General features: G+C 43.0%; 1 protein-coding gene across 1 annotated transcript in view; it reads left to right on the plus strand.

Annotated features, from left to right (window-relative positions):
• Positions 1-727: 727 nt before the first annotated feature.
• Positions 728-26,964, plus strand: part of LOC145341217 (uncharacterized) — a 71,518-nt gene continuing 45,281 nt past the window's right edge. The window contains exons 1-8 of the mRNA XM_080186137.1: positions 728-915; positions 2,450-2,589; positions 5,045-5,141; positions 5,317-5,459; positions 9,136-9,224; positions 10,200-10,331; positions 12,211-12,306; positions 19,805-19,936. Coding sequence (XP_080042263.1) covers positions 728-915; positions 2,450-2,589; positions 5,045-5,141; positions 5,317-5,459; positions 9,136-9,224; positions 10,200-10,331; positions 12,211-12,306; positions 19,805-19,936 — 1,017 coding nt within the window. The remainder of the gene's footprint in view (positions 916-2,449; positions 2,590-5,044; positions 5,142-5,316; positions 5,460-9,135; positions 9,225-10,199; positions 10,332-12,210; positions 12,307-19,804; positions 19,937-26,964) is intronic.

Below are 26,964 nucleotides of genomic sequence, written 5' to 3' on the forward strand. Positions count from 1 at the left end.
GGGGAGGTTTTTCACACAGAGGGTAGTGGGGGTATGGAATGCTCTGCCAAGTAAGGTGGTGGAGGCAAACACGCTAGAGTCCTTTAAGAGTAACTTAGACAGGCACATGACTGAGTTGGAGCTGGGTGGATATAGGAGATCCTTTTAAATAAGGGTCATTAGCATTGGGGCATCCCTGGTAATGTAAATGGGTATAGTATGATAATGTTTTTTCCCTTTTCATTCACAGGTTTTAAGTCAGTCCACCTCGTGTCCAACGAGGGGCATGCACGCGATGGGTCGTACTTGGGCTGCTCTTGGTTGTTCGAGATTGGCCTAGTGCTTCATGTCGTTAGTGTGTGCCTAAACTGGACAAGATACTGGGCAAGACGACAGCTCAGTGACTATCGCTGATTGCTGTGCAGACACATGGATTTGGGCTGGTGTCTGTGGGAGTTTGCGCATTCTCCCCGTGCTTGTGTGGGTTTTCTCCGGGTGCTCCGGTTTCCTCCCACACCCCAGAGATGTGCTGTTAGGCTGATTGGCAGGAATAAATTGTCCCTAAATTAGTTTCCCTCAATCTGGATGGCCATAAAACATTAGACAGGGGTCGTGGGTAGAGAGGTGGACTGCTGGTGTTGAGATGGCGGCGCGGGCTCGTTGGGCCGAAGAGCCTGTTTCCCGGGCTGATTTTGTTCTTTGTTCTTTGTAAGATATTCCAGAGCTTAGGGTAAAGGTGCTTAAAGGTATGGTCAGTGATGGTGAGGTGATTAATATCAGGTATGATCAAGAGGTCAGAATGAACTGGGTCAGGATATCTGGGAGGGTTGTGGGACTGGAGAGGGTGAAAGGGATAGGAAGGGGTGAGGCCATCGAGGGATTTGAAAACAAGGATGAGAATCTTGAAGTTGTGGAATTGTTTAATCAAGAAATAAGGTAGGTCAGTGAGTGCAGGGTGGAAGAGCAAACAGGTATTTGTGTAATTTAGGATGTGGCTCGCAGAGCTTTGAATGAATCTGAGTTTGCGGAAGGTAGAAGTTGTCAAGTTGACTAAGAGAGAGAAGGAATCCATTAAGGCAGAAAGGGTTTGCTTGAGGGTTTTAGCAGAGAATGAGCTGAAGCTGTCTGGATTCAGGCAATGTTATGAAAGTGGACATGCGTGTTCTTGGTGATAGAGTGGAAATGTGACTGAATTGCACCTTGGGGTCAGACATGACACCAATATTGTGAACAAGCTGGTTTTAATCTCTCAATTACCAGGGAGGGGACGGGTTTCGTGGCTGGAGAACAGAATTGGTGGCCAGCAAGGATAATGCCTGGTGTTCCTAATACTTACACAAAAAAAAATTACTTGCCCAATACTGGATGTCAGTCAAAATGTGTGACATATATTAGAGAAAGTGAAATGTTTCACGGAATGTGTTAATGGAGAGGAGATAACAAAGTGAAAAGGTTTGGGTTGGGGATGTCAAAGCACAGCACTTAGACGACTGAAAACATGTCTGCCAATGTTTGACAAAGGAAATGGGATACACAAGAAGCCTACACTGGAGGAACAAAGAGCTAATGTAGGGTCCAGAGAATACTTGAGAAACAGAGAAGTAAGGCTATGGAGTGTTTTGAACAGACGAATAACATTTCTAAGCTTGAGGTGTTGGTGAATTGGGAGCCAATGAAGGTGAGCTCAGAGCTGATCGGTACAAGGGACTTGGCAGGAGAATTTTGAATGAGCTCAAGTTTGTCTAGACTTGACAAATGCTGGTACTACTGCAGGGCCTCAAGACTATGTACAAAAAACTTGCAGCAGTGATGCCTCCGTTTCGTCTCAACAGGCGCTGGATATTCTCAGCTCAGGTGGGGTTTTGATGGGATGAGTTGTGGAAATGGGTTCTCCACCCCAGAGATCTGAATGTGGCCATTCTCACTGAGGGCCGTGGACCGCTTGACATCAGTCGGGAAGCAGAGATTCCAGGATAGCATCACTCACAAGATTTCCCATAGCTCTTACCCACTACGTGCATAGGGACTGAACCCTTGGTTACTGTAAAGGGCAATTGAAGCCTCTGTGCATCACAATTGTAACAGTAGATAGGATTGAGGAATTTTAATCAAATCATCTAGTTCTAGCTGTAACCGGTTTGTGGACTACTAATTTCACCGGCTACTCTAATGGAGCTGTCTAATCGTGGTTGATACAGAGTGCAAATGTAAATGAGGGAGAATCTGATAAGAGCACAACAAAATAATACCATGACAGTATTTTTGGAGAATGTCCAAGTGTCGTCATACCAGAAGGTTTAGTAAGAGAAGGACTGGCATTGCTATATGGTTGGACTAGCTTAACGTATATTGCAATGTTATAGCTCACAGCTATTATCTTCTGAGGCATTCTATCAGATGGTAAGATGATGGTGTTGCAGGGCTGATGGTGTGCAGCCTTTAAACTTATTGCAACTGTATTCCCTTGAAGTGACCAGATCAATATCCAGAGTTTTGAAAAAGCTATTTATTATCTGAACTATAGCAAGGACCTGGAACGCCAGCTAATGGCCAACCAGAGTCCAGCATACAGATTTACAGAAACAAATATACTTCTAGATTTGACTACCAGTAATTTACACATACCAATGAAAGTAAAATAATTGCCTCTATCCACTCACAACTACTGATTAGGGCTACATACAAAGAGCCCTGCAATTGAGTGAATAAGATAATGATTTGCAATAGTCAGAAGTGCTAATTAAATGGATGATCCATCTTGGCTTACTCCAGAGGTTTCCAGCAATACAAATGCCAGTCTGTAGTCAATTCAGTACACCCTACAAAACGTCAAGAAAAGGCTGAAGACACTGGAAATCCTATGGGCTCTGACAATATTCTGGCAATAGTACCGAAGGTTTGTGTTCCAGAACTTGCTACACCCTTAGCCAAGCTGCTCCAGTGTAGCTACAAAACTGACATCTACCCAACAATGTGGACAATTTCCGAGCTATGTTCAGTATACAAACAGGATGACAAATCCAGTCCAGCCAATTATTGCCCCATCAGTCTACTCTGGATTATCAGTGAGGTGATGGAAGAGGTCATCAACAGTGCTATCAAGTGGTATGTTCTTAGCAATAACCTGCTCACTGATGCATACTTACAGTTTGGTCAGGGTCATTCAGCCTCCAACATCACTAAAGTCTTGGCGCAAACGTGGACAAAAGAGCTGAACTCTAGAGGTGAGAGTGATTGCCCTTGTCACCATGACAGCATTTGATTGAGTGTGGGATCAAGGAGCCCTAGCAATTGTGGAGTCAATTGAAATCATGGAAAACTCATCACTGGTTGGAATTATACCAAGCACAAAGGGAGATGATTGTGATGGTTGGAAATCAATTATCTCAGTTCCAGGGCATCACTGCAGGAGTTCCTCTGGTTTCTGTCCTATGGTAAACCATCTTCATCCTCTTCACCACATTGGCCTTCCTTCCATTATAAGTTCAGAATTAGGGACATTTGCTGATGGCTGCATAATGTTCACCACTATTCACTACCACTCAGATACTGAAACAATCCATGTCCAAATGCAGTAAAAGCTGTCTATATCCAGGCTTGGATTGATAAGTGGCAAGTAATATGCATGTCAAACACTGCTGGGGGTTGACCAGAAACTAAACTGGACTAGCCATTTAAATATTGTGACTAAAAGAGCAAGTCAAAAGTTAGGAATCCTGCATCGAGTGATGAATTTCCTATTCCCCAAAGCCTGTCCATCAAGGCACAAGTCAGGAGTGCAATGGAATATTCCACTTGTCTGGGTGAGTGCAGCTCAAGCAACACTCAAGAAGCCTGTCGCCTTCCAGAACAATGCAGCTCATTTGATTGGCACCCCTTCACTATCAATGAATAGTAGCAGCACTCATCTACAAGGTGCACTGCAGGAACTCTCCGAGGCTCCTTAGGCAGCATCTTCTAAAAGTATAAAGGGCACCAGGCACATGGGGACACCTCCACCAGCAGTTTTCTCTCCAAGCCACTCACCATCTTGACTTGGAAACATATCTCCATTCCCTATGGGTCGCTGGGTCAAAATCCTGGAACTCCCTTGCTAATTGCACTGTGACTTATCATTGATTCGTAGAATCGCTATCATGCAGAAGGAGGCATTCAGCTCATTGAGTCTGCAGTGACTGCAGTAAGATATTGTTCAAAACAGTATCTTACCCAGGCTCACCTCTCCGCCTGCAACCCCATGTACGTTTAACCTTTACCATTGCTAATCCATCTTACCAACTTGGACACAAAGTGGCAATTTAGCATAGCTAATTCACCGAACCTGCGCATCTCCTAGACTGTGGGAGGAGCACCCAGAGGAAACGGTCATAGACACAGGGAGAACATGCAAACCCCACATAGACAATTACCCAAGGTTGGAATTGAACCTGGATCCTTGGGAATAAAGGGATATGGTCCCCAGGAGGGTAGGGGGTTTTAGTTAAGTCGGGCAGCATAGTCGGTGCAGGCTTGGAGGGCCTAAGGGCCTATTCCTGTGCTGTAGTTTTCTTTGTTCTTGGCACAGTGAGGCATCAGTGGTAACCATTGTGCCTTCATACCCATATCTCAGGATCAAGAATACAGCTCAATGTCACCTTCTCGAGGAAGATTGGGAGAAGTGACAAAAAATACTGACCTAGCCAATAATGCCTACACCCCGTAAATGAATAAATAATAAATATTTACCAATGCTATTCCTGATTTGTGGTGTTAAGATTGATGTCAAGAGATAGGAACATTTTTGATGTCTCCAGCTTGATTCCAAATTATTCAACTTTATGACATCAATAAACATAAAGTTGCTTATTAATATTAATATTATCACAATAAAACATTTGGTCTGTGTAGCACATATTGCAACTTTTTATAAATTATTGTGAAAAATGCTACAGAATTCCACAATTATAGGAAGTTTTGTATGTTACGTGCATATGAAAATTAGCATTTGTTTGTTTATTGTCTGTTAGGAAACGCTGCTGTTTCTCCATTAGTGATCATGTTAGGCAAACTTTTATTTCTGATTTAGAGTTTTCAGGATTACGTAACCAAGGAGCCACTTGCTACCTGAACACATTGCTTCAAACTCTCTACATGACTCCTGAAGTGAAGGAAGCTATCATCAGGTTTGTGCAGTTAATATAATAATGAGCTTCTGAATACATGTGCTCTAACTACTTTGAAGTGTAAAATGTTTTTGGTTTGAATATTTACATATGAAAAGTGAAAAATACATTATATAAAAGTTATTCTCTGTACTGGAAATGTATTAACTTGTTAAACAAATAATCAACCCATTAGATTTGTGAAAGAGACAGATGGAAAGATTGATAAGGACTCCAGCATTTGCTACCAGCTAAAAGCTCTGTTTGCAGAGTTAGATGCAAATCATACAGCACGCACACATGGGATTACAAGGAACCTGGGCATGAGTAAGCAAGATGGTAAGTCATAACATGTAGGAAAAGCCAACATATATATATCAGACTGGCGTATAGCACGAGTAATGGCATATCTTGTAAAATGTAATGTATTAAGTTACTAGCTTGGAAGTCATGTAACATGTTCATCTGAAGCTTATAGAATCCTATAGTACAGAAAGAGGCCATTTGGTCTGCACTGACCACAATCCCAACCAGGCCTTATCCCCATAATCCCATGCATTTACCCTAGCTAGTCCCCACGACACTAAGGGACAATTTTCCATGGCCAATCTGCCTGACCCACATATCTTTGGACTGTGGGAGGTAACCGGAGCACCCAGAGGAAACCCGTGCAGACATGGGGAGAGTGTGGAGAAGGTGGAGAGGCTCTTCCCGCTCAGAAAGGACAGTAGGACTAGAGGGCACAGCCTCAAGATAAAGGGGGGGCGGTTAGAACGGAGTTGAGGAGGAACTTCTTCATCAAAGGGTTGTGAATCTCTGGAATTCTCTGCCCGTTGGAGTGGTGGAGGCTGCCTCGCTAAATATTTTTAAGACGCGGGTTGATAGGTTTTTGATAGGCAAGGGGATTAAGGGTTATGGGGAGAGGGTAGGAATGTGGAACTGAGACGTGACAGATCAGCCATGATCTTATTGAATGGCGGGGCAGGCTCGAGGGGCTAGATGGCCTACTCCTGCTCCTATTTCTTATGTTCTTATGTGCAAATTCCACACAGACTGTGACCCAAGCAGGGAATCGAACCTGGGTCCCTGGCAGTGAGACAGCAGTGCTAACCATTGTGCCATTCCTTTATCAGGAGATTTACCTTGGGTCATGGTTCAAATATATCTTCCCAAAATGGGGTTTGACTTGTATGCCAAATATAACATGAACTGCTAGTCTTGGTGTTTTGACTTGCCACTTTGAAATGTAAAAATACTGGTAATACAAATTAAATCAACACATTTTACTAAATGAAATAATTCTACAAGCCTATCTTCAACTGTAAGCAACGTGTTTTAAAAATCTCCAATGAAGCATGTTCATTTTTCTTGGCATCCAACGCAAAGAATTCACCGGTTGATTCCCACATCCTGTGGTTAGTATTTGAACTTTTCTTGAATGTTCCCACTTCACAATTCGACTGTTGGGCATATCATAATACACCCATGTTGCTAGTGTGACATCATGATACTCACATTTTTGGCGCTGTTTCATGATGTATCACTGGAAACTGGTCATTTTGGCATTTTGTTGAGTGATCATTATTTTTTAATGCAACAGCACTAAATAAAATTGTCCATACCAATCAGCAGTTGCTGTGAAATCTTTGCTGGGCTCAGGATTTGATTTTCCCACTTGTGTGCCTCTATACGGAATGCATTTCTGGTGGTGATGTAACCGTGTTGCTGATTTTCGAGGACTCATTCTGATACATGCTTCTCAAGATCAGGTCAGCAGCTGATTCCTGTCCTCATTGTGTATTTAGTCTTGGACATCTTCTTCAGGCTGGATTCCTCCTTCCTTTTTCAGACCAGTTTAGTTCGAACACCAAATTCCCTAACATAGGCCGGAATTTTCCCAACCCATCATGGTGGGTTTGCTGGTGGACAAGAGCGGAGAATCTAGCGTCACCCAGCGTAAAATTACATTGCAATTCACTTAATGGCAAGTCGGTGGTCCTGCTGGCAGGGGGTGTGAATACTATTGCATTAATTTGCATCTTATGAATGTTTATTAAAACAACTGCCTGCCAGTGTCCCGTCAGGCCTTCCTATCTTGTGTCACACAAGTGGGAAATCATGTCAGCGTCAAACCCAATTGATAAAGAGTGACGTGCACAAGTCAGTCCTCAGTTCTCCAGAGACTTTGAGGTCAGTGTAACAACTTTCTTCTGCCATACAGCTGCACTGCTTCTAATGCGTTGTTCACCACTTTGCCAGGGCAGATTGGTCCCTGCCCTCCATCTCCATGTTGAGATGGTCTTCATGGTCAGCACCATGCTGCTGGACCCATGGACTCTCCTGTGTCACTGTTTATCTTGGTTCAGCACTGTGCCTGGAGCTGGGGAGTACAGGAGTCTCCTACCTCTGGTGCAACACACCAGTGTCTATCTGAACAGTAGGATGCTGTGGGATTCATGCAGCCTCTGCAACAAAGTCCAAAGTTTGACCGGGGATAGAGTGTGAGGTGAGGAGTGGGTTTTGGTGGTCTGCCCTTCTTGTCTTCATCAATGTGAAAGGAGGTTTATGCAAGGAGTTGGGGTGGGGATAGGGTGAGGTTTCATGATGGCAGGCAGAGGGGTGAGGTGGTGGATGACGAAGACAATGAAAAGCAGAAGGAGGACTGAGGGGAGGGAAAATGAATCCAAACAAGGCTACATGAAAAGCTCACAAACAAAAGGATCAAATGGATATCACACTGTTTACTGGAAGGGGATAAATGAAGACTCCAGAGGCAATGGATGGGGTCCAAGTAGGGCATGGGTGCCTTGCAGGTAATGGGCTCATGGGGGAGGCGGAGGGGGAAAGGTGGTCGAATAAAGGAAGAGACTTTTTTGAGGCTGTTACCCTTTTCTCTCTGGGTTGTTGACGTCCTGCACAGTCTGGTGAAATTAGGTGGGTTGGAGAGTGTGATAGGAGTGTGCGGGACTGATATTTAACATGGCTCAAGATATTCAAACCTTTGTCAGCTGAAGGTGGGCAGACAACTCAGCTGCTGACCAACCAGGAAAGTCAGATGGGAAAACACCTGTGAATAATTAATGAGGTCCAAGCTCAGAGTTTGGTGTGGGGTCCCGCATTATGGTCAGCGGAGTAGGCAGAGCTGCTCGCCACCATACCTGCTTATTTGATGAGTTAGCAGCTACTACAACAGAAACCAGCTTCATATTTCATTCTTTTTCTAGAGGAGCCATTTCTCGACATGTGAGTGTATCTTAACCTCCTATGCATCATCTTGGCAATAAGGTCTATATCACTTTCTTGGTCCCATGGGCTTATGGTGTTTCAGGTGTTTAAAATGTGCATATCTGAAATGCAAAAAAATGACACCATCTCCTAATGTGAGCATAGCATTCCTTAGCAGAAAAGAGGGTTAACCTATCTGCCAAATATAGACCTAAACATGGTATCTGGCCCTGAAAAAATGGTATCCTCTTCGTACATCTATTTACTCATATGCTATGATCAATGGTATGTGAAGTTCAAGAAGACAATGCTTTGCACAAAACATTTACATGGAAGTATGCCATGGCATAATTTGAAGGCCAGAAATATAGTAGATAAATGTACTAGAAAAGGCATTTTATAATTCTGCAATAGTGATACTGGAGAATAAATTTTCCTGCACCATATTTGGAGAATTAAGGACTGAGCTAAATGCATCCTAATTTGTCATATTCCTAATTTTCTCATTAATGAGATCCTGCTTGTCAGAAATTATATTATTCCAGTCATCAGAGTGAATATAGTTGTTTTTATTTATATTGTAATTTCTTTTCATTAATTCTTTTATCTCCAAATTGATAAATCCTTCAAGAATGGTCTCTGAGAAGTATCCAATCTCAGCCTCTACTGTGCCATTATATTTTCCAACACTATTGTTGTTTCCTGAATTTTTAACAAACTTTTTTTTATTTCAAGTTCAAAGTAACTGAAGTACAGAACTATAAAAATTACTTTTGGATTATTTCTTAAGTATTCAAACAACAGGATATAGAAGAATGTTTTCGATGGTTACTGAACAAAGTTGACAGAGAAAGTGATGGGTCTTGCAAAATATTGCAGGTGAGCTTAGAACAGAGGAGAGATTTTAAAATCAATTCTTGCATATTAGTAAAGTTAACCTAAGCAAATCTTCCTTAGGTTTCTTTATTTTGTCAGCAAGTGTTATCTGGATTGATTATCTCAATCAATTGCATGAAAATGACCAAATTCACACTGTTACATTTTATACTGCAGTGATGATCAATAATTTTTGGTTTGTTGTTGTTTTTAAATGTAACTTGAGGAATTAATGTGGTACTGATCTGTAAATTAATATGTGTCATTCAACTCTTGCTGACCATCCATTTTCTAAATGATATAAAGATGCTGCTGACTGGATGTTGGTTTGACCCTGGCCACAAATATGTGCATTCAGGATATTAATTGTCATCATTGGCTCAATAAATTGTGAAAAAAAAATGTACACAATAGGACAAATTCACCAACCCCACACTCCCGGTGGAGAATTGTTAGAGGAGGGCTGATTGGAGATTTGGTAGTGCAATCTCACCCCATCTCCATCTCTCCTTTGAGCATAGCTCACATCTGGCATTGTAACAGAGCCGTACCAATCTGTTTAGAACTATTTCCAGGTAGCTCCTATCGTGCATACAGTGATGGGCACTTCAGCTGGTCTTAACATCTGTGTAAAAGATGCATAAAATGCAGGGGTAAAATGAAGCCAGTCAAGAGGCCAAGTTTTGATTGCTGGCGAGCGCAAGTGAGAGAATTTTAGATGAAGATAGAATCAGACTGCACTCTGATGTCTCCTTGGTGAGCAAATTCTGGGCTCACATAGTGCTTGTTCAAAATACCATCTGGATGTTGATTGCTTTGCAACCATATCCATATGATGGCATGCATCTTCATCTAAAAGATGCAAGAAAAAAGGAAGTAAATAGAAAAAAAAATGTTTGTTTCATTGTGGGAATGTGAAGAATAGAGGGGAGAGAAAACATAGAAAAGGAGAAAATTCTAAAATAATCTTTTTTCCAGATCTACCAGAGTAAAGTGATTAATTCTCTGAAGTGTTTGAAATGCAAGATTGAATCCCTGGAGGAATGCATTCTTTTGGATATCCCTTTGAGCATTCACTCATTTGATCAAGCTAATGATTTCAACAGTGTGGTAAGCAGAACGTCAATGTCCTTAGTTAAAATTCCAGCAAATCCTGATTTTAATAATAGGACCATAAGGAGGGCCAGTTTCAAACTGCAGATAGTGAATGCTGTCCCCGGCTGGAAATATAGGCTACAAATCTCTGCACTGACCTTCTGGTATTGTCTGAGGACGAGTCAGATCTTTTTCCTGCACACTCCATCTGTTCCTAATCCTATCCTATATATTGGCACTCAACAGGCACCCATGCCAATATAGCACTTGTGCAGCACATACCTCAGAGTTTGGGGGAAGGCGGTGGTGGGGGGGTGGGGGGGTGGAGGGGGGGGTGCGGTCGGCAGATGTGATACTTTGCCACTGTACAAATGGATCTAGCCAAGCAATTGTAATTCATTTTTAAAGGCTCATTTGGCTTTGTATGTCAATTTCATTGTTATTTTTATTTCAGGAAATGGGCTCATTAAGTTTAAAATTCCCATTGCCACAGTTTTCTCAATGGTGCATTCCTCTGTGTTGTCAGATTGCAATGCATCTACAGGCAGAGATCCAGCTATTACAGTTCTGAGTACCAGTGCCTTAGATGTCTATTTTTATCTTGATGTCTCTATGTAACATGATGGCCAGGGAGATGAGTTCCAAATGCTTGTGAAACCACCTGATGCCAGTCATGCTTAAGGTAACAGGGGTTACTTCAGCAGCCAAGGGCATATGAACGTACATATTAGAAACAGAAGGAGGCCACTTAGCCCTTTGAACCTACTCTGCCATTCAATAAGATCATGGCTGATCTGTTCATAACTTCAACCCCACATTCCTGCCTACCGCCGATAGCCTTTCACCCTCTTGTCACCCTCTTGTTAATCAAGAATCTTTTTAAAGTTTACTTATTATTGTCACAAGTAGGCTTACATTAACAATACAACAAAGTTACTGTGAAAATGCCCTAGTCGCCACATTCTGTTGCCTGTTCGGAACACTCAGGAAGAGTTTAGCATTGCCAATGCAGTTAGCCAGCGCGTCTTTCAGACTGTGGGAGGAAACTGGAGTATCTGGAGGAAACCCATTCAGATATGGGGAGAACGTGCAGACAGTCACCCAAGCCAGGAATCGAACCCAGATCCCTGGCACTGTGAGGCAGGAATGCACTGACAAGAATCCCACCCAGTCTCTATCTCCAGAACCCCATATATTTAACCTATTAATCTCCCTGACACTAAAGGGTAATTTAGCATGGCTAATCCACATATCTCTGGACTCTAGAAGGAAACTGGAGCACCCAGAGGAAACTCACACAGACATAGGGAGAAGGTACAAACTCCACTTACCCAGTCACTGAGGCCGGGTGAATGAAACAGTTGTTTTGTTGATTGTTGAAATAAATATGCTAAGATGTTTACAATATCACAAAGTAGAGGAGGCGATGGCTTAGTGGTATTATCATTATAACTCAGCTGGGGACCCAGGTTCAAATCCTGCCGCAGTAGATGGTAGAATTTGAAGTCAATAAAAGGTATCTGTCTACTGATTACCGTGAAAGTATTGCTGATTATTGGAAAAACCCTTTTGATTCACTAATGTCCTTTAGGGAAGGAAATCTGCCACCCTTACCTGATCTGGCCTACATGTGACTCCAGAGCCACAGCAGTGTGGTTGACTCTAAAATGCTCTCTGAAATGGCCAAGCAGGCTACTTAGTTCAAGGACGACTGGGGATGGACAATAAATGCTGGCCAGCTAGTGACGCTCATGTCCCACAGATTAATTTTTTTTTAAATGTTGTAAAGTGGCTGAATTGGTGAAAATGTGACAAAAAATATAAATTACGTTCCAGCTACCACCGATTTTCATAAAATTCTGCTGATAAAAGTTGCTTCTAATTGTCTTTTTAGATTAAATGTCTTGATGCATTTTTGGAAGAAACAACTCTGGATGGAGATAATTTGTGTTACTGTGAAACCTGTGAGGAGAAAACAGAGACAAAGGCGGTGAGTTAATTTTCTATTTCTCTAACTCAAACAGGTAACTTTGTTGTAAACATTAATTAGGACAAACAAAATGCTCCATACACTAGATATTTGTATTACTCAGCAAATGTAAAAAGCATAACTCAAGATTTTATCAACAATAAGTATTCGCATAAATTCCAGTTCCTAGAATAAATTCAATGACCCAGCATCCTGTACCTTCTGTGGAAGAGAATTCCATAGACCGATGACCCTCAGGGATAAAAAGTTCTCTTAATTTCCATCTTAAAAGAGAGAACGCTTATTTTAAACCCATGTTTCCTCATTCTAGACTCCTAAAAGAGGAAGCATTTACCCAGTCAAGTGCCCTAAGGATTTTATATAGTAGATAAACTCTCATTCTTTAAATCTCAGTTCCTGATTGATAGCATCTGATTGTACATACAACTCATTGCTTTAAGGATTTTCCCTTTGTAATCGCTTTTTGAAAAATTGCTCATCCAAATGTGGGACCTGTTACATGGAACCGCACAGAAAACAATTATCAATGATGCAGTAAACCCAGCAAACTAGCACTGAGAGATCACTTAGAGCCAGATCAGAGATTGAGATGCGAGTGACCGATCAGAAACGATATGATTCAGTATATCATGGGCCTGGACTGGAGCAGTAAAACACCCAACAGCAGATATTCCAAATGGCTTCAAAAAGTTTCATGTTTGTCCTTGACTATTCAAAAATGAGTCAAATTATATCTGGTTGGGGTGCATAATATCATATGGTCATATCTGTTTAGCATGTATGGCTGAGTTCTTTATACCTGTGCTTTGAAATAATCAAGGAGGAATAAGTAATAGAATCATGAAGCGCTAATAGCAATTGAATTTTGTCTATCAATTTACTTGCATTATAATTCACAAAGTGCATTAGGATTGATGTGACCACACATTTGATTTGATTTATTATTGTCACATGTATTAACGTACAGTGAAAAAGTACTGTTTCTTGCGCGCTATACAGACAAAATGTATCATTCATAGAGAAGGAAAGGAAAGAGTGCAGAATGTAATGTTACAGTCATAGCTAGGGTGTAAAGAAAGATCAACTTAACACAAGGTAAGTCCATTCAAAAGTCTGACAGCAGCAGGAAAGAAACTGCTCTTGAGTCGGTCGGTACGTGACCTCAGACTTGTATCTTTTTCCTGAAGGAAGAAGGCGGAAGAGAGAATGCCCAGGGTGCATAGGGTCCTTAATTATGCTGACTGCTTTGCTGAGGCAGGGAGAAGTGTAGACAGAGTCAATGGATGGGAGGCTGGTTTGTATGATGGATTGGGCTACCTTCACAACCTGTTGTCGTTCCTTGCAGTCTTGGTCAGAACAGGAGTCATACCAAGCTGTGATAGAACCAGAAAGAATGCTTTCTATGGTGCATTTGTAAAAGTTGGTGAGAGTCATAGCTGGCATGCCAAATTTCCTTAGTCTTCTGAGAAGCAGAGATCAAATGATCTCTACTTTGTATCAAATGAGTTGAGTGAACCTTCTCTGAACTGCTTCTAATACAATTATATCCTTTTTCAAGCAAGAACACCAAAATTATACACAGTACTCCAAGTACGGGCCTGAAAGGTTTGGTTGTCAGGCCTGGGAGCAGACGTAGAATATGCTGCCAGGTGTGATCTCACACTCAAGTGACCAATTAAGGTCTGCCTAGCATGAAATATATCCTCCAGTTGGCCTGAAAGTGAGGGTGGGGGTGAGAACGAGATGGATACCGGATACAGTTATATTTCCCAGGATTTTGGTAACTTCAATTAAACTTCCAGTGGAAAAGCAGAAGTCCTCCAATATGGGAGGAAATTTGGTGATAATATAGCAGCTTTTTGGCTGTAAATTGATTTCTGACTAAAATCTTCACTGACGTAATACGTTTGTGTATAGTAGCTCTGAAGTATGCCTTGAAAATTTACAAGCCCAACCCAATATCTGCCAGTGTTCCAATTAAACTGTGTGGCAGCAGTGAGGAAGCTGTGCATAGGGTAGGGGTGGGGGTGGTGGAGTAAGAATTGGGGAAGGGGTTGCCTTCATGTACTTACTTCCACGAAGAAAGGAAAAAGTAATGAATAAGAATTTCTCCAGCTTCTTTCGTGATCTCAGGACAACACTTTTCACCTGTCATTAGAGAGCTTGCTTTGCACAAGTTGGCCAGCCATAGACATCAACGTTGGATCTTTCACATCAATCTAATAAGGGTAGACATGTGCTGGAATGCTACAGCCTCATCCGCCACGGATTCAGAGCAGGCATGGAGCGGACTATGAAAATGTTCATTGACCCCGGGAGGAAATTTCCGATCTCGCTTGACCAAAGCTGTAAAATCCTGCCCATAGTCTCAGATTAACAGCTCAACAGCCATCACAGACAGTGTAGCACTGTCTCAGGACTTGGTGGATGACGACTCTGGGAAAGGGTGTGTAGATAGTTTGAGTCATGTTGAGATCAAAAAGGAGGAGATATTGGAGTTCTTGAGAAACATTAAGATAGACAAGTCCCCAGGGCCTGATGGGATACAGCCTAAAAATCCTGTCTTTCTCAGCTTTGAACATATTGAATGACCCAGCCTTCTGTGGTTACGAATTCCACAAATTTGCTACCCTCTGAGAGAAGAAATTCCTCCTCATCTCTGTCTTAAATGGACAACGTCTTATTCTGAGATTGTGCCCTCTGCTCCTAGACTCTCTGACAAGGGAAAAACAACCTTTCAGCATCTATTCTGTGAAGCTCTTCAAGAATCAATATGTCTCAATAAGTCTGCCTTTCATTCTTCTAAACTCCAATCAGTAAAGACCCTACCTACTCAACCTTTCGTCATAAGAAAATCTCTCCATACCCAGGGTCAACATAGTGAACCTTCTTTGGATTGCCTGCAATGCCAGTATATATTTCTTTAGATGGCGGGACCAAAACTGTTCAGTTTTTCAGGTGTGGTCGAACGAGTGCCTTGTAAAACTCCATTCCCTTTGAAATAAAGACCAACATTCCATTTTCCTTCCCAATTGCATGCTCGTCTTTTTTTGTTATTTACGTACGAGGACTCCCAAACCCCTTTGTGGTGAAGCTTTCTGCAGTCTTTCTCCATTTAAATTTTATTCTTCGTCACAAAGTGCATAAACTCACATTTTCCTACATTATATTCCATCTGTCTAGTTTTTGCCCACTGATTTAACGTTCTCTATCCCTCTGAAGAATCTTTGTATTATCCTCAATACTTGCTTTTTCCACCTATTTTTGTGTCATCTGCAAACTTGGCAATAATACATTCACTTCCTTATCCAAGTCAGAATATAGACCGCAATTCTCCCAAAAAAGTTATAAGTGTGGGAAAACTGGTGCAAATCACGGCAGTTTCTCAGTGCAACGTTACACTCGAATCTCCCATACCCTGTGCAATAGAGAGGTCACAATCCTGAATATTATTAAAAGCCCATGGAGGGAGGGGAGGTGCCTAGTCATGCTGAAGGTTGACGGTTCTGGGCCTCTGTGCATGTGCAGTTGCCCCTATCTGTCATCCTCCTGGTCACTGGCCAGCCCAAGACCATCGCAGTACTGCCTCTCTACCCCTCCCACAGCACAATCGCAGCCCCGACGAGTATTCCCAGGCCAGCTCTGACCGTCCCCCCTCTCATCCCAGAGCGCCCTAATCTGCAGACCATCCCCTCCCAGCCTGCCCCAGTCATTGGCCTCCTTCTAGCCCCAATTGATTCCAATGTAGAGCAACAGTGGGGACCCCCCCATCCCACATCTAGGCCCTGCCTCCTTGGCACTGCCATGCCGAGGATCCCCCTGGGCATGGGGCAGTGCAAAGGGGAACAGGATGGCATTGATAGGGCTCCCATGCCCAGGGAGCACCACACCTCTACTGCCCGACCCCCTGATTGCTTCCCCCCTTCACTCCAGTGGGGTTGTCCCACTAGTTCCTCGAACATGGGGAGCTAGTCTGAATCCCGCTGGAGTGAAATACTCCTGGCAAGGTGGGAGATGCAGGCCTGGAGAATTCGATCCCGGATCCACTAATCGCATTAAAAAGAGATGGTGTTCCCGTTGGTTTCTAGCATGGTTCCGACTGCGCTGGATATCTGGCACTGGGAGATGCGTGCATGTCAAGAATGTATGTGCGAATCCCACGAATCGGTCGACACGTGATTCTCCCAGCCTGCTGTACTAAAAAATTAGTGTGGCGGGATGGGAAAATCGCCCCCATATATTGTAAATAATTATGGCCCCAGCATTGATCTTTGTGGCACTCCACTAATTACAGGTTGCCATCCTGAGAACACCCCTCTATCTTCTATTGCATTGCCAATCCTCTATCCTTGCTAATATACTGCAGAAAAACTGCAGCAGGCGACGGTGCAGAGGGACCTCGGGGTCCTTGTGCATGAGTCGCAAAAACCCAGTCTGCAGGTGCAGCAGGTGGTCAGGAAGGCGAATGGGATGCTGGCCTTCATCGCGAGGGGGATTGAATATAAAAGTAGGGAGGTCTTGCTGCAGCTGTATAGGGCATTGGCAAGGCCGCAGCTGGAGTACTGTGTGCAGTTTTGGGCGCCGTACTTACGCAAGGATATTTTGGCCTTGGAGGGAGTGCAGAGGAGGTTTACTAGGCTGATACCAGAGTTGAGGGGGTTGAGCTATGAGGAGAGGCTGAATAAACTACGCTTGTACTCGTTAGAGTTTAGAAGAATGAGGGGAGATCTCATTGAGACATATAAGATGATGAATGGGATGGATAGGATAGAGGTGGAGAGACTCTTCCCGCTCAGAAAGGACAGTAGGATTAGGGGACACAGCCTCAAGATAAAGGGGGGGCAGTTTAGAATGGAGTTGAGGAGGAACTTCTTCACTCAAAGGGTGGTGAATCTCTGGAATTCTCTGCCCGTTGAAGTGGTGGAGGCTGCCTCGCTAAATATTTTTAAGACGCGGGTTGATGGGTTTTTGATAAGCGAGGGGATTAAGGGTTATGGGGAGAGGGCAGGAATGTGGAACTGAGCCACGACAGATCAGCCATGATCTTATTGAATGGCGGGGCAGGCTTGAAGGGCTGGATGGCCTACTCCTGCTCCTGTTTCTTATGTTCTTATATTCTTATACGCCAAACACCATTGTCTCTTTTCTTGTTGAGTACCCTTTTGTGCAGTACCTTATCAAACATTTTGGGAAATCAATGGGGCTAGGTTTTCTATTATTTCCAGTGCCAAGGTCAATGCCAAGTTGTAGGCTTTACAGCAGTTTGACATATCTGAATAGGCCATTTCAGAGAGACCCACGTTAGTTTGAGTCTGGTGTCACATGTAGACCAGACAAGGTAAGGATAGCATATTTCCTTCCCCCAAAGGGCATTGGTGAACCAGATGGGTTTTTATGACAATAGAGAAGAGTCACTATTACCAAGATTAGCTTTTTTTTAATCCAAGGTTGATTAACTGAATTAAAATTCTACCAGTTTCTAACTTGTGTTAAGCTTGATTTATCCTGGAGCATTAGTTTGATCCTCTGGATTACTAGTTTGGTGTCATTATCACTACACTACCACCTCTCCCAGTTGATCCCCCACAACTGAGCCTTGTAGCACTCCACTGAATACAGCTTGCCAATTATAAAAAGACCCATTTATACCTACTTTCTTTTTCCTGTTAGCGAACTAATCCTTTATCCATGCTAAGGGAGCAATGCTTCAGGATCAGGGGCCCATTTTTTTAAGGCAGAGAAACTTATTCACTACTCCATAGAGTTGTGTATGCTGCATCATTGAATATATTTATACATGGGGCATACAGATTTTTGTTCTCTCAAGGAATCAAGAGATATGAAAATCAATTGTGAATTAGAAGCCATTGTGGCCGTGATTGTATTGAATGGTACAATGGGTTCAGTGAGGCATATGGTCTGCACTCATACTTCATATGCTTTTGAGGCAATTAAACAATAGAATTACAAAAGTTCTAAACTTTTAGAAATCTAAAGGCTCTAAAAGCATATTATTTCCCTATGTAAATATGAATAAAATTTGGAGTCTAAAGTGAATAGAGAGGATATCAAAAAGGAATATACAAAAAAGTGAAGAATAATTCTAGCTACTGATCTCAATTTGAATTAGAGGGGGCTGTGACAAAGGCCATCCCATTGTCAAACTTTGGTCCAATCCTTTTGTGTCCATTTTACAGCACAGCTGAAATGAGAAGGAAATAGAATCATGGAATCCCTACAGTGCAGAAAGAGGCCATTTGGCCCATCGAGTTTGCGCTGACCACAGTTCCACCCAGGCCCTACTCCACATCACTACATATTTACCTGCTAATCCGTCTAACCTACACATCTCAGGACTCTAAGGGGCAATTTTTAAGCATAGCCTGTCAACCTAACCTGCACATCTTTGGACTGTGGGAGGAAACCGGAGCACCCGGAGGAAACCCACGCAGACACGAGGAGAATGTGTGCAAACTCCACACAGACAGTGACCCAACCCAGGAATCGAACCTAGATCCCTGGAGCTGTGAAGCAACAGTGGTAACTACTGTGCTGCCCAAAAGTGGTTGGAGACCACATTGAAGGGCATTATAAGTGGCAGAGCCACACCCCCACCCCGCCTCCTCAAGCTGCAAGGTTAAGTGCAGATGGTATTTTTGTACTGGTTCTTATCTGTCCCTGAAGACTGTTCCCCAAACATCCTGTTCAGTTACTTGCTAACATAAGATTGGTCAGGCTTTGTTGACTGATGGTCACAATTGCTTACCCTAATACTGACTAAACATGATATTTTCTGATTGAGATATGTATGCAGAACCATCCCGCATTATGGTTAGTCTGACCTTCAAACCTACCCGTGTCAATGAACCTGTTGTTATAATCTGCATTTTAAGATCTGGAACTTCTATAAGCACTAATCATTCACCAAAGTGTGGAATGCTCATCTCCGTCTACAGACACAAGAATCTCTTTACTAGTGTATATGTGCAGAACAGCTGTTGTGCAGTGTGAGCTACTTGGCATCTATCTATTGGTGTTCATTTTTTTCCCCCAACATCAGATAGCATACTTGCATTTGAAAAGTCATTAGTAGCTAATGAAAAACATGTTACGCTCAGCATTAAGTCTCATTACTGCTTAAACATCAATGGGGGGAGAAAAGGTAAACAGTCAAATTAAGATTAAAAATTGTTGAGCTCTGTTTAATATGCATCTTAGCACCATGGAACCTTTGAATATCTGTTTATATTGATGTGTTACTTAGACACATTATTGTGTAATTTCAGAAACACTTAAATATTACATTAAGGTTCAGGTGGTTGCTTTTTTTTGCCCTCTGTGAATGTGTGCAATTGACACCAAGATAATCAGCGTATAAAATCTTTTGACTATTTCTACTCTGCAATGTTTAGTCTGTTGATGGACCATTATTGACACAAAATGTCCCAAGTAAGTTGACATCTGCATAACTGTTTGCCTGTCCTCTTTTTAATTTCAGAAATATTACTTTGAAAGTCTGCCAAAGATATTGGCTCTACAGCTGAAAAGATTTGAATTTGACTATACTAGTATGTGTTTCACAAAGCTGCATGATGTTGTCGAGATTCCACTGAAGTTAACATTTCAGAAGGTACAAATTCATTTTGCTTTTCTACTTTAAAGAAATTTCCTTTTTGTAAGCTTGGATTAGGAACAATGACAAACTGGCCCAGGCTTCATTTCAGTACTAAAATTAAGGCCAAATTAGTGGCTCCTGTTGTTTTAAGAAATTATTGACTTTGCATGTTCATTAAATATGCAGAAAGTTATGTCTAGTAATTATCATTGTAAGTACATTTAACTTTAATTAATGCAATGCATTGCCCTGTCTGACATATAAAAGGTAACAATTGAAACTTGAATTTCATTCCTTGAAGTATTGAATTTTAAAGATTTTTGGACTTTTTTATGACTTTGCCTTCGTCTCTTCTGTCTCTATTAACCCATTCTACAAGCAGTAGAAGCAAGGTGTGAGGTGAGTTTGCTCCGTTAGTGCATACCAAACCCAGAAGTGCAATTCAATAACAATTGATGGATTCTGGGGGTGGAAGAAGAATGTGTCAGTATGGAAGTCCAACATTTCAGATTGGTGCCTCCTTATAGTGATGTGTCCTTAGATGTAATGATGGGACCTTTTAAGAGCTCACAGAAAGATACAACTCCCTAATGATAGGAACAAGAAATTTGCTGATGAACCCAAGAAGTTGCGACTGGAAGCTGCTCAGGAGGTAAGCAATGGTAGTGGAGTGGAATTGAGAGCGGAATTCTCTTTTTTTGGGACTAAATCCGGTGGCAAGACAGAAATGTGGTGTGTTTCCCTCTGTAGAGGCTGGCTGGAAACCATGCTGAATCCTCCAGCCCTAACCTCTTTAATTATGCACCAGTGGATTTAGTGCCATATTCCTTGGCAGGGTGAGCATGATGGCATGAGTCCCATCTTCATATCTGGGTGCCATATTGATAAATCTACCTGTAGATACTCTCCCCACCACTGGTATGTGTGTTCTGGGGTCCACAGTTGCTGGCAGCCTCCATCCCAAATTTCAGAGACAATTCCAGGCATTAGTAAATCCCAACTTCTGCATGCCAAGATTTTCCAGATGTGGTTGGGCCTCCAATGTGGGTGGCGAACATAGTCAAGAAAGCATGTAGCATACTTGCCTTCATCGGCCACGGTATTGAGTTTAAAAAGTGGCAATCAATTCTGGTCAGCACACTACTAGAGGGTGTGGAGGCTTTGGAGAGGGTACAGAAAAGATTTACCAGGATGTTGCCTGGTATGGAGGGCATTAGCTATGAGGAAGGTTGGAGAAACTTGGTTTGTTCTCATTGGAGAGACAGAGGTTGAGGGGCGACCTGATAGAAGTCCTCAAGATTGAGAGGCATGGACAGAGTGGATAGTCAGAAGCTTTTTCCCAGGGTGGAAGATTCAATTATTAGGAAGCATAGGTTTAAGGTGCGAGGGGCAATGTTTAAAGGAGATAGACAGGGCAGATTTTTTTACACAGAGAGTAGTGGGTTCCTGAAAGTCATTGCTGGGGGAGGTAGTGGAAGTAGATACGGTAGTGACTTTTAAGCGGCGTCTTGACAAGTACATGAATAGGATGGGAATAGAGGGATATGGTCCCAGGAAGGGTAGGGGGTTTTAGTTAAGTCAGGTTGGTGCAAGCTTGGAGGGCCAAATGGCCTGTTCCTGTGCTGTAATTTTCTTTGTTTTTTATTCACGTGCATCCTATTATCTGGATCCAAATTAGTATCATATCAGCCTCTAGCAGGTATACTGATCTATCATCTCAGAAGGAAAACGCAGTAAAAACAGGAAAATAAGAATACTTGTATACCTTAAAATAGAATATCAATAAAAATTGGGAAATAAAATACTAGTCCGAACTGTTTTCCCTTCTGCGATGGCAGGCACCAGCAGAAGATCCCATGACAAATTCAGGCCAACTTAAAACTGATTCTTAACTTCCACCTCGTATTGAACCCAATAGCAGAGCCATGGAAGAATTTCACTCTTGGGTTCAATGCTGAAAGTGACTCAGTGACCAAATCAGGGCAGGAAAAATGAGGAAATGGCATGTTCAACTGCAACTTAATGTGTGTATTAATTCTTGTCATTCTGCTTTCTCAAAACTAATACAACTCTTCACTCCTCACAAAATCTACATTGCAGGTATATTTTTGCTCTGTCTGTCCACCTCCTCACATACCCATCTGTCTCAGCTGCCAGTGTGTCTCCACACTGGCACCTTATTGCTGTTTCACGCTTTCCTGTATAACCACCCTCAACAAATGTTGTCGATCTATCTGTTAAGCATCTGCTATTGGCTCATTCATAGGTCTGTACTTTCTCCTTCTGAAAGAGAAATTACCATAGACTATCAAGAAAAGACAAAGTATTTGAGGTGGCCCTCCATTAATCTAGCAATTAGCATCGGAAGAGATGGAAGCACTGGAAATCAGAGTCTCGGGATGTCTGACCATCGGAAATAGAGAGAAGGGGTTGTCCAGTTGTCAACCCCTTGCATACAACACTCATCCATATTGACCTGATGTTTATAGCAGATGATCTATCATTCTGAGCTTAATGATTAGCTCAAGTAGCCTTACCATGACAGTTCTAACTCATGTCCATAATGTCCCACAAGACCTTCAAGCAACTCAAAAGGAGGTAGTTCAGGAGGACATGGTAATTCCTCAAAGGAGTCACTCTCTCTGAACTGTCACAAGACTTATGCATGCATCAGTTCAGATGCTCAGTGGGACCATTAAAGAAGATAGTCACAATGGCGTCTCTTGCTTTACAAGTGAGCAAGAGCAGATGGTGAAGGCAGAGACAGCAATGCAGAGTTCACAGCATAGGACATGGATACTCAAAGGTAAACTCAGCTGGTCACAGTGGTGATTGTTATAAGCCATCAACCAAATGTTGCTTCTGGAGCATGCACAATGAGTGTGTTAAGTAATGATTTGCGCTCCGACTGCTCCGTGCACACTTGCAGGGAGACTGGAGCAGTCAGTCACAGGCATGAGTAGCATGATGTTGCAGGCATTTGCAAAGATGTCTTCATCCCTGGAAAGAATAATCACTGATCATTGGCAAGGAGCATCAAACATTGCAGTCACACAACTTCCAGACAAATCCCACCAAGGGTTTGCTTTCAATGAATGTCACTTTAAATAGGTTTCATGATAATCCAGTCTTGCATTTATTACCCCACTGATCTAGCAGCAGAGTGTTCGCAAGCACTTTGTTAGTACAGAAAATGAAATATCCATGAGATAGGTGGTGGTAAAAGTGCTCAACTCCAGTCACTTCCACTTTCACCGTAGTCTGAGTTGCCTGCCTCCAGCAGAGATTACATCATGCTGTGAAGAGTTGTAGTTGCATATTGCTATGTTTCACAATATTAGAATGATAAATTTCTGTTTCAGTTTTCAACCACCAAAATATTACTCAATTCCACCACTTCCCTGTATTGTCCATTTATAAATGTAACTGCAGCCGTATGTTTTTCACTTGTGGTGACTAAGACGGGAAATATTGCTGAGTAGTAGAGGAGTAGGGAGTTGTGAAAAGGAAGCTCGGTGGATTGCAGCAGTGCTTTGTGTTGGGGAAAGAATGGGGTGAAGGAATTTGCATGGGGCTGCCGGGGGGACACTGTGAAACCTAACCAAACCTTTACAATATTAGGACATCTCAGCCAGCAATGTGTGCTGCTGTTGGTACACTGCCTACATCACATTCCTCCTCCACTGAAGAGGCTCTGCACTCTGCATCTTGCTGAGCTGAAGGTCCAAACCTTGCTACTGTGCAATGCTGTGTAGAGGGGAGCTCACCATGGCCATTCTGGAGATGTTGGCTGCTGAATATTGAAGAGTGTCTCCAGACCCACTGAGACACCTGAAGCATGTTTTCAGCATGGTGATTGCTGGTTCAGTGATAACTCCGGATTTCATTTGGCTTTCGTTATATTTTTCCTGGGACTCACTTATTGAGTTCCTCAGAATTATTGTTGGCAAAGTTTGATGTGGGTATCTCTTGTCACTAAGTAGCCAGAAAGTAACTCTGAGATGTCAAGAGATCAGAGAGGTAGACTAACTTGGGATGAAATCATCACGGCAGCCGTCGAGAATCTTACACAAACCTGTTATAAGAATCTTTTTGTGGTTGTGCCCATTGACAGAGAGTGGATGTCCTTCCAGCTAATGAATACAACTGGGCAATATGGGAGAATCTAAAAAGTCTCTGTGCACCCATGTCTAACTAGCCAAGGCTTTCTGATTGGCATCAGTTATCTTTGTGGGCAGTTGACTGCACAAGCCCCAAAACTATCATGGCAGATCTCTGGCAGGAAGGTCGGGAGAAAAATTGAGAGTGATGATGAGTTTAGTAGTCACTGGTTTAAGTGAATATTTCAGCAGGTCCAGCAGGTCATCGTCCAGGAGGCTGCAAATATTGGGGTGGTGGGGGTGAATAAGGTCAACAGCAAGATCAGAGCACGGTGCCATCACTCCTCCCAGCCCACCAGTGGACACTAATTGCTCACATAATGGTCTCAGTTGACAGCAGGCTGGGAAGTCAGTTCACAGCCTTCCCCCTATGGACTTAATTGGGGTGGAAGCAGAAAAATGGTGGGGTCCCCACTTGGCAATCTCTCATCCATTTAAATGTCTCCCTATCACCAAACTTGCCCTGGGGAGGGCTCCAGATTTCACCCAGCGTAAGCAGCACCCATGCCAATCTGATCACAGTTGCAAATTGGAGATTAGATATAAAACCTCTGAAGTGAAATTTATCTGTAAAATCATGAATGTATCCTGTCAAAACAAGTGCCTTAACGTCTTTCACAATGAGGTGAAAATTAGTTGTGGGGTTTTCAATGCTAATGGAATTTTGTGCCTGTTATTTCTACAGTGCCCCCCCCCCCCCCCCCCCCCCGCCCCAACTCCCCTACTTAATTAGTCTGTATTTCCACATTGTTCTGATAGAGTCCAAGGAAGTCTGGGGTACCTGTCCATCACTAGTTAAACCTCTGCTAATAAGATAGTGGGCAGAATTTTATCGGCACATCCGCCCGAGGCCAAAGGAGAATACCATTCGCTGAGCCTTGCCCGCCCCCAGAATTGGGGTGGGCATGCCGGTAAAATTCCGACCAGTAACGTATCCTCCTGAAGGGATTATTCACAGGCAGTCTAACATGCTGCAATTAATTGAGGATGTTGATGAGTTTGAGCCAGCTTCATGGTATGTTTTTAATTTCATTGTTTTCAAACCCTACCCATTCCCAAACTCATTCGTTCCTCAAGTAAAATTTTCCACATTTATTTCTATTTTTGTAGTTTATAATTCTAATTCACCCTCCTTTATTTCCTCTACTTTAATTTTTAAATGTCGTTGATTTAGGAGTTACATTGTTGGCCTTACTATTTACTAAGGTCCCAGATCCTGTCATCCTTGTTTTCAGTTCCAAAAGTTATGAGACAATGTCCATTGCCCCCAGAATGACTATAGAAAATATTGGCTGCAGACGCAGGCTGGGTGAAAAGCCTATCCCTGTGCTTTGGCAATGTGTTCAAGCTTTTAAAAAGCAACCCTTCAGTCCTCTCTCTCCTTACAATTCCTCACTCCACCACACATTCATCATGTCCAATCCATGCCAGCCCTGGCCGCCTAATGTACTCTAGCCATCCCATGGCCTCTCATACCCTCCATGCCAACCTATGCCATCTCTACATAAGAACATAAGAACATAAGAAATAGGAGCAGGAGTAGGCCATCTAGCCCTTCGAGCCTGCCCCACAATTCAATAAGATCATGGCTGATCTGTTGTGGCTCAGTTCCACATTCCCGCCCTCTCCCCATAACCCTTAATCCCCTCTCTTATCAAAAACCCATCAACCCGCGTCTTAAAAATATTTAGCGAGGCAGCCTCCACCACTTCAACGGGCAGAGAATTCCAGAGATTCACCACCCTTTGAGTGAAGAAGTTCCTCCTCAACTCTGTTCTAAACCGTCCCCCCTTTACCTTGAGGCTGTGCCCCCTAGTCCTACTATCCTTTCTGAGCGGGAAGAGTCTCTCCACCTCTATCCTATCCATCCCATTCATCATCTTATACGTCTCAATGAGATCTTCCCTCATTCTTCTAAACTCCAACGAGTACAAGCCCAATTTATTCAGCCTCTCCTCATAGCTCAACCCCCTCAACTCCGGCATCAGCCTAGTAAACCTCCTCTGCACTCCCTACAAGGCTAAAATATCCTTGCGTAAGTACGGCGCCCAAAACTGCACACAGTACTCCAGCTGCGGCCTCACTAATGCCCTATACAGCCGCAGCAAGACCTCCCTACTTTTATATTCAATCCCCCTCGCTATGAAGGCCAGCATCCCATTCGCCTTCCTGACCACCTGCTGCACCTGCAAGCTGGGATTTTGCGACTCATGCACAAGGACCTCGAGGTCCCTCTGCACCGTCGCCTGCTGCAGTTTTTCGCCATGTAAGTAATAACCCTTCCTACCATTATTCCTACCAAAGTGGACCACCTCGCACTTGCCAACATTAAATTCCATTTGCCAGTTCCTGGCCCATTCGCCCAGCCGATCTAGATCCTTCTGCAGACTCTCCACATCCTCCGCACAATTTGCCGTTCCACCAATCTTGGTGTCATCAGCAAATTTCGACACCCTACACTCGGTTCCCTCCTCCAGATCATCTATATAAATGGTAAATAGCTGAGGCCCCAGCACCGACCCCTGGGGCACCCCACTAGTCACCATCCGCCAATCCGAATAGCACCCATTGACCCCCACTCTCTGCCTCCTATTTGACAACCAATCCTCTATCCACGCTAACACCCTACCCCCAACTCCATGTCCCCTGACCTTCTGCAATAACCTCTTGTTACCAACTCTCATTGGCACTTTATTGTCTCTAGGCTAAATTTATGCTATTCCATCTATCTTCCATGGACCTATAAAGATCCTTTGCCTACCTATTCCCCTCCACCCATCCTCAAAACCATTTACAGCCCCATGCTGACTGATTACAGAACCACGTATCCCCACCTACAACTCTTTAGGCTCATACCTACCATTCTAACTCTTACAGTGTCTA

The sequence above is a fragment of the Carcharhinus amblyrhynchos genome, chromosome 3, assembly GCF_965287045.1.
Source record: "Carcharhinus amblyrhynchos chromosome 3, sCarAmb.v2.hapA, whole genome shotgun sequence".
Taxonomy (NCBI): Eukaryota; Metazoa; Chordata; class Chondrichthyes; order Carcharhiniformes; family Carcharhinidae; genus Carcharhinus; species Carcharhinus amblyrhynchos.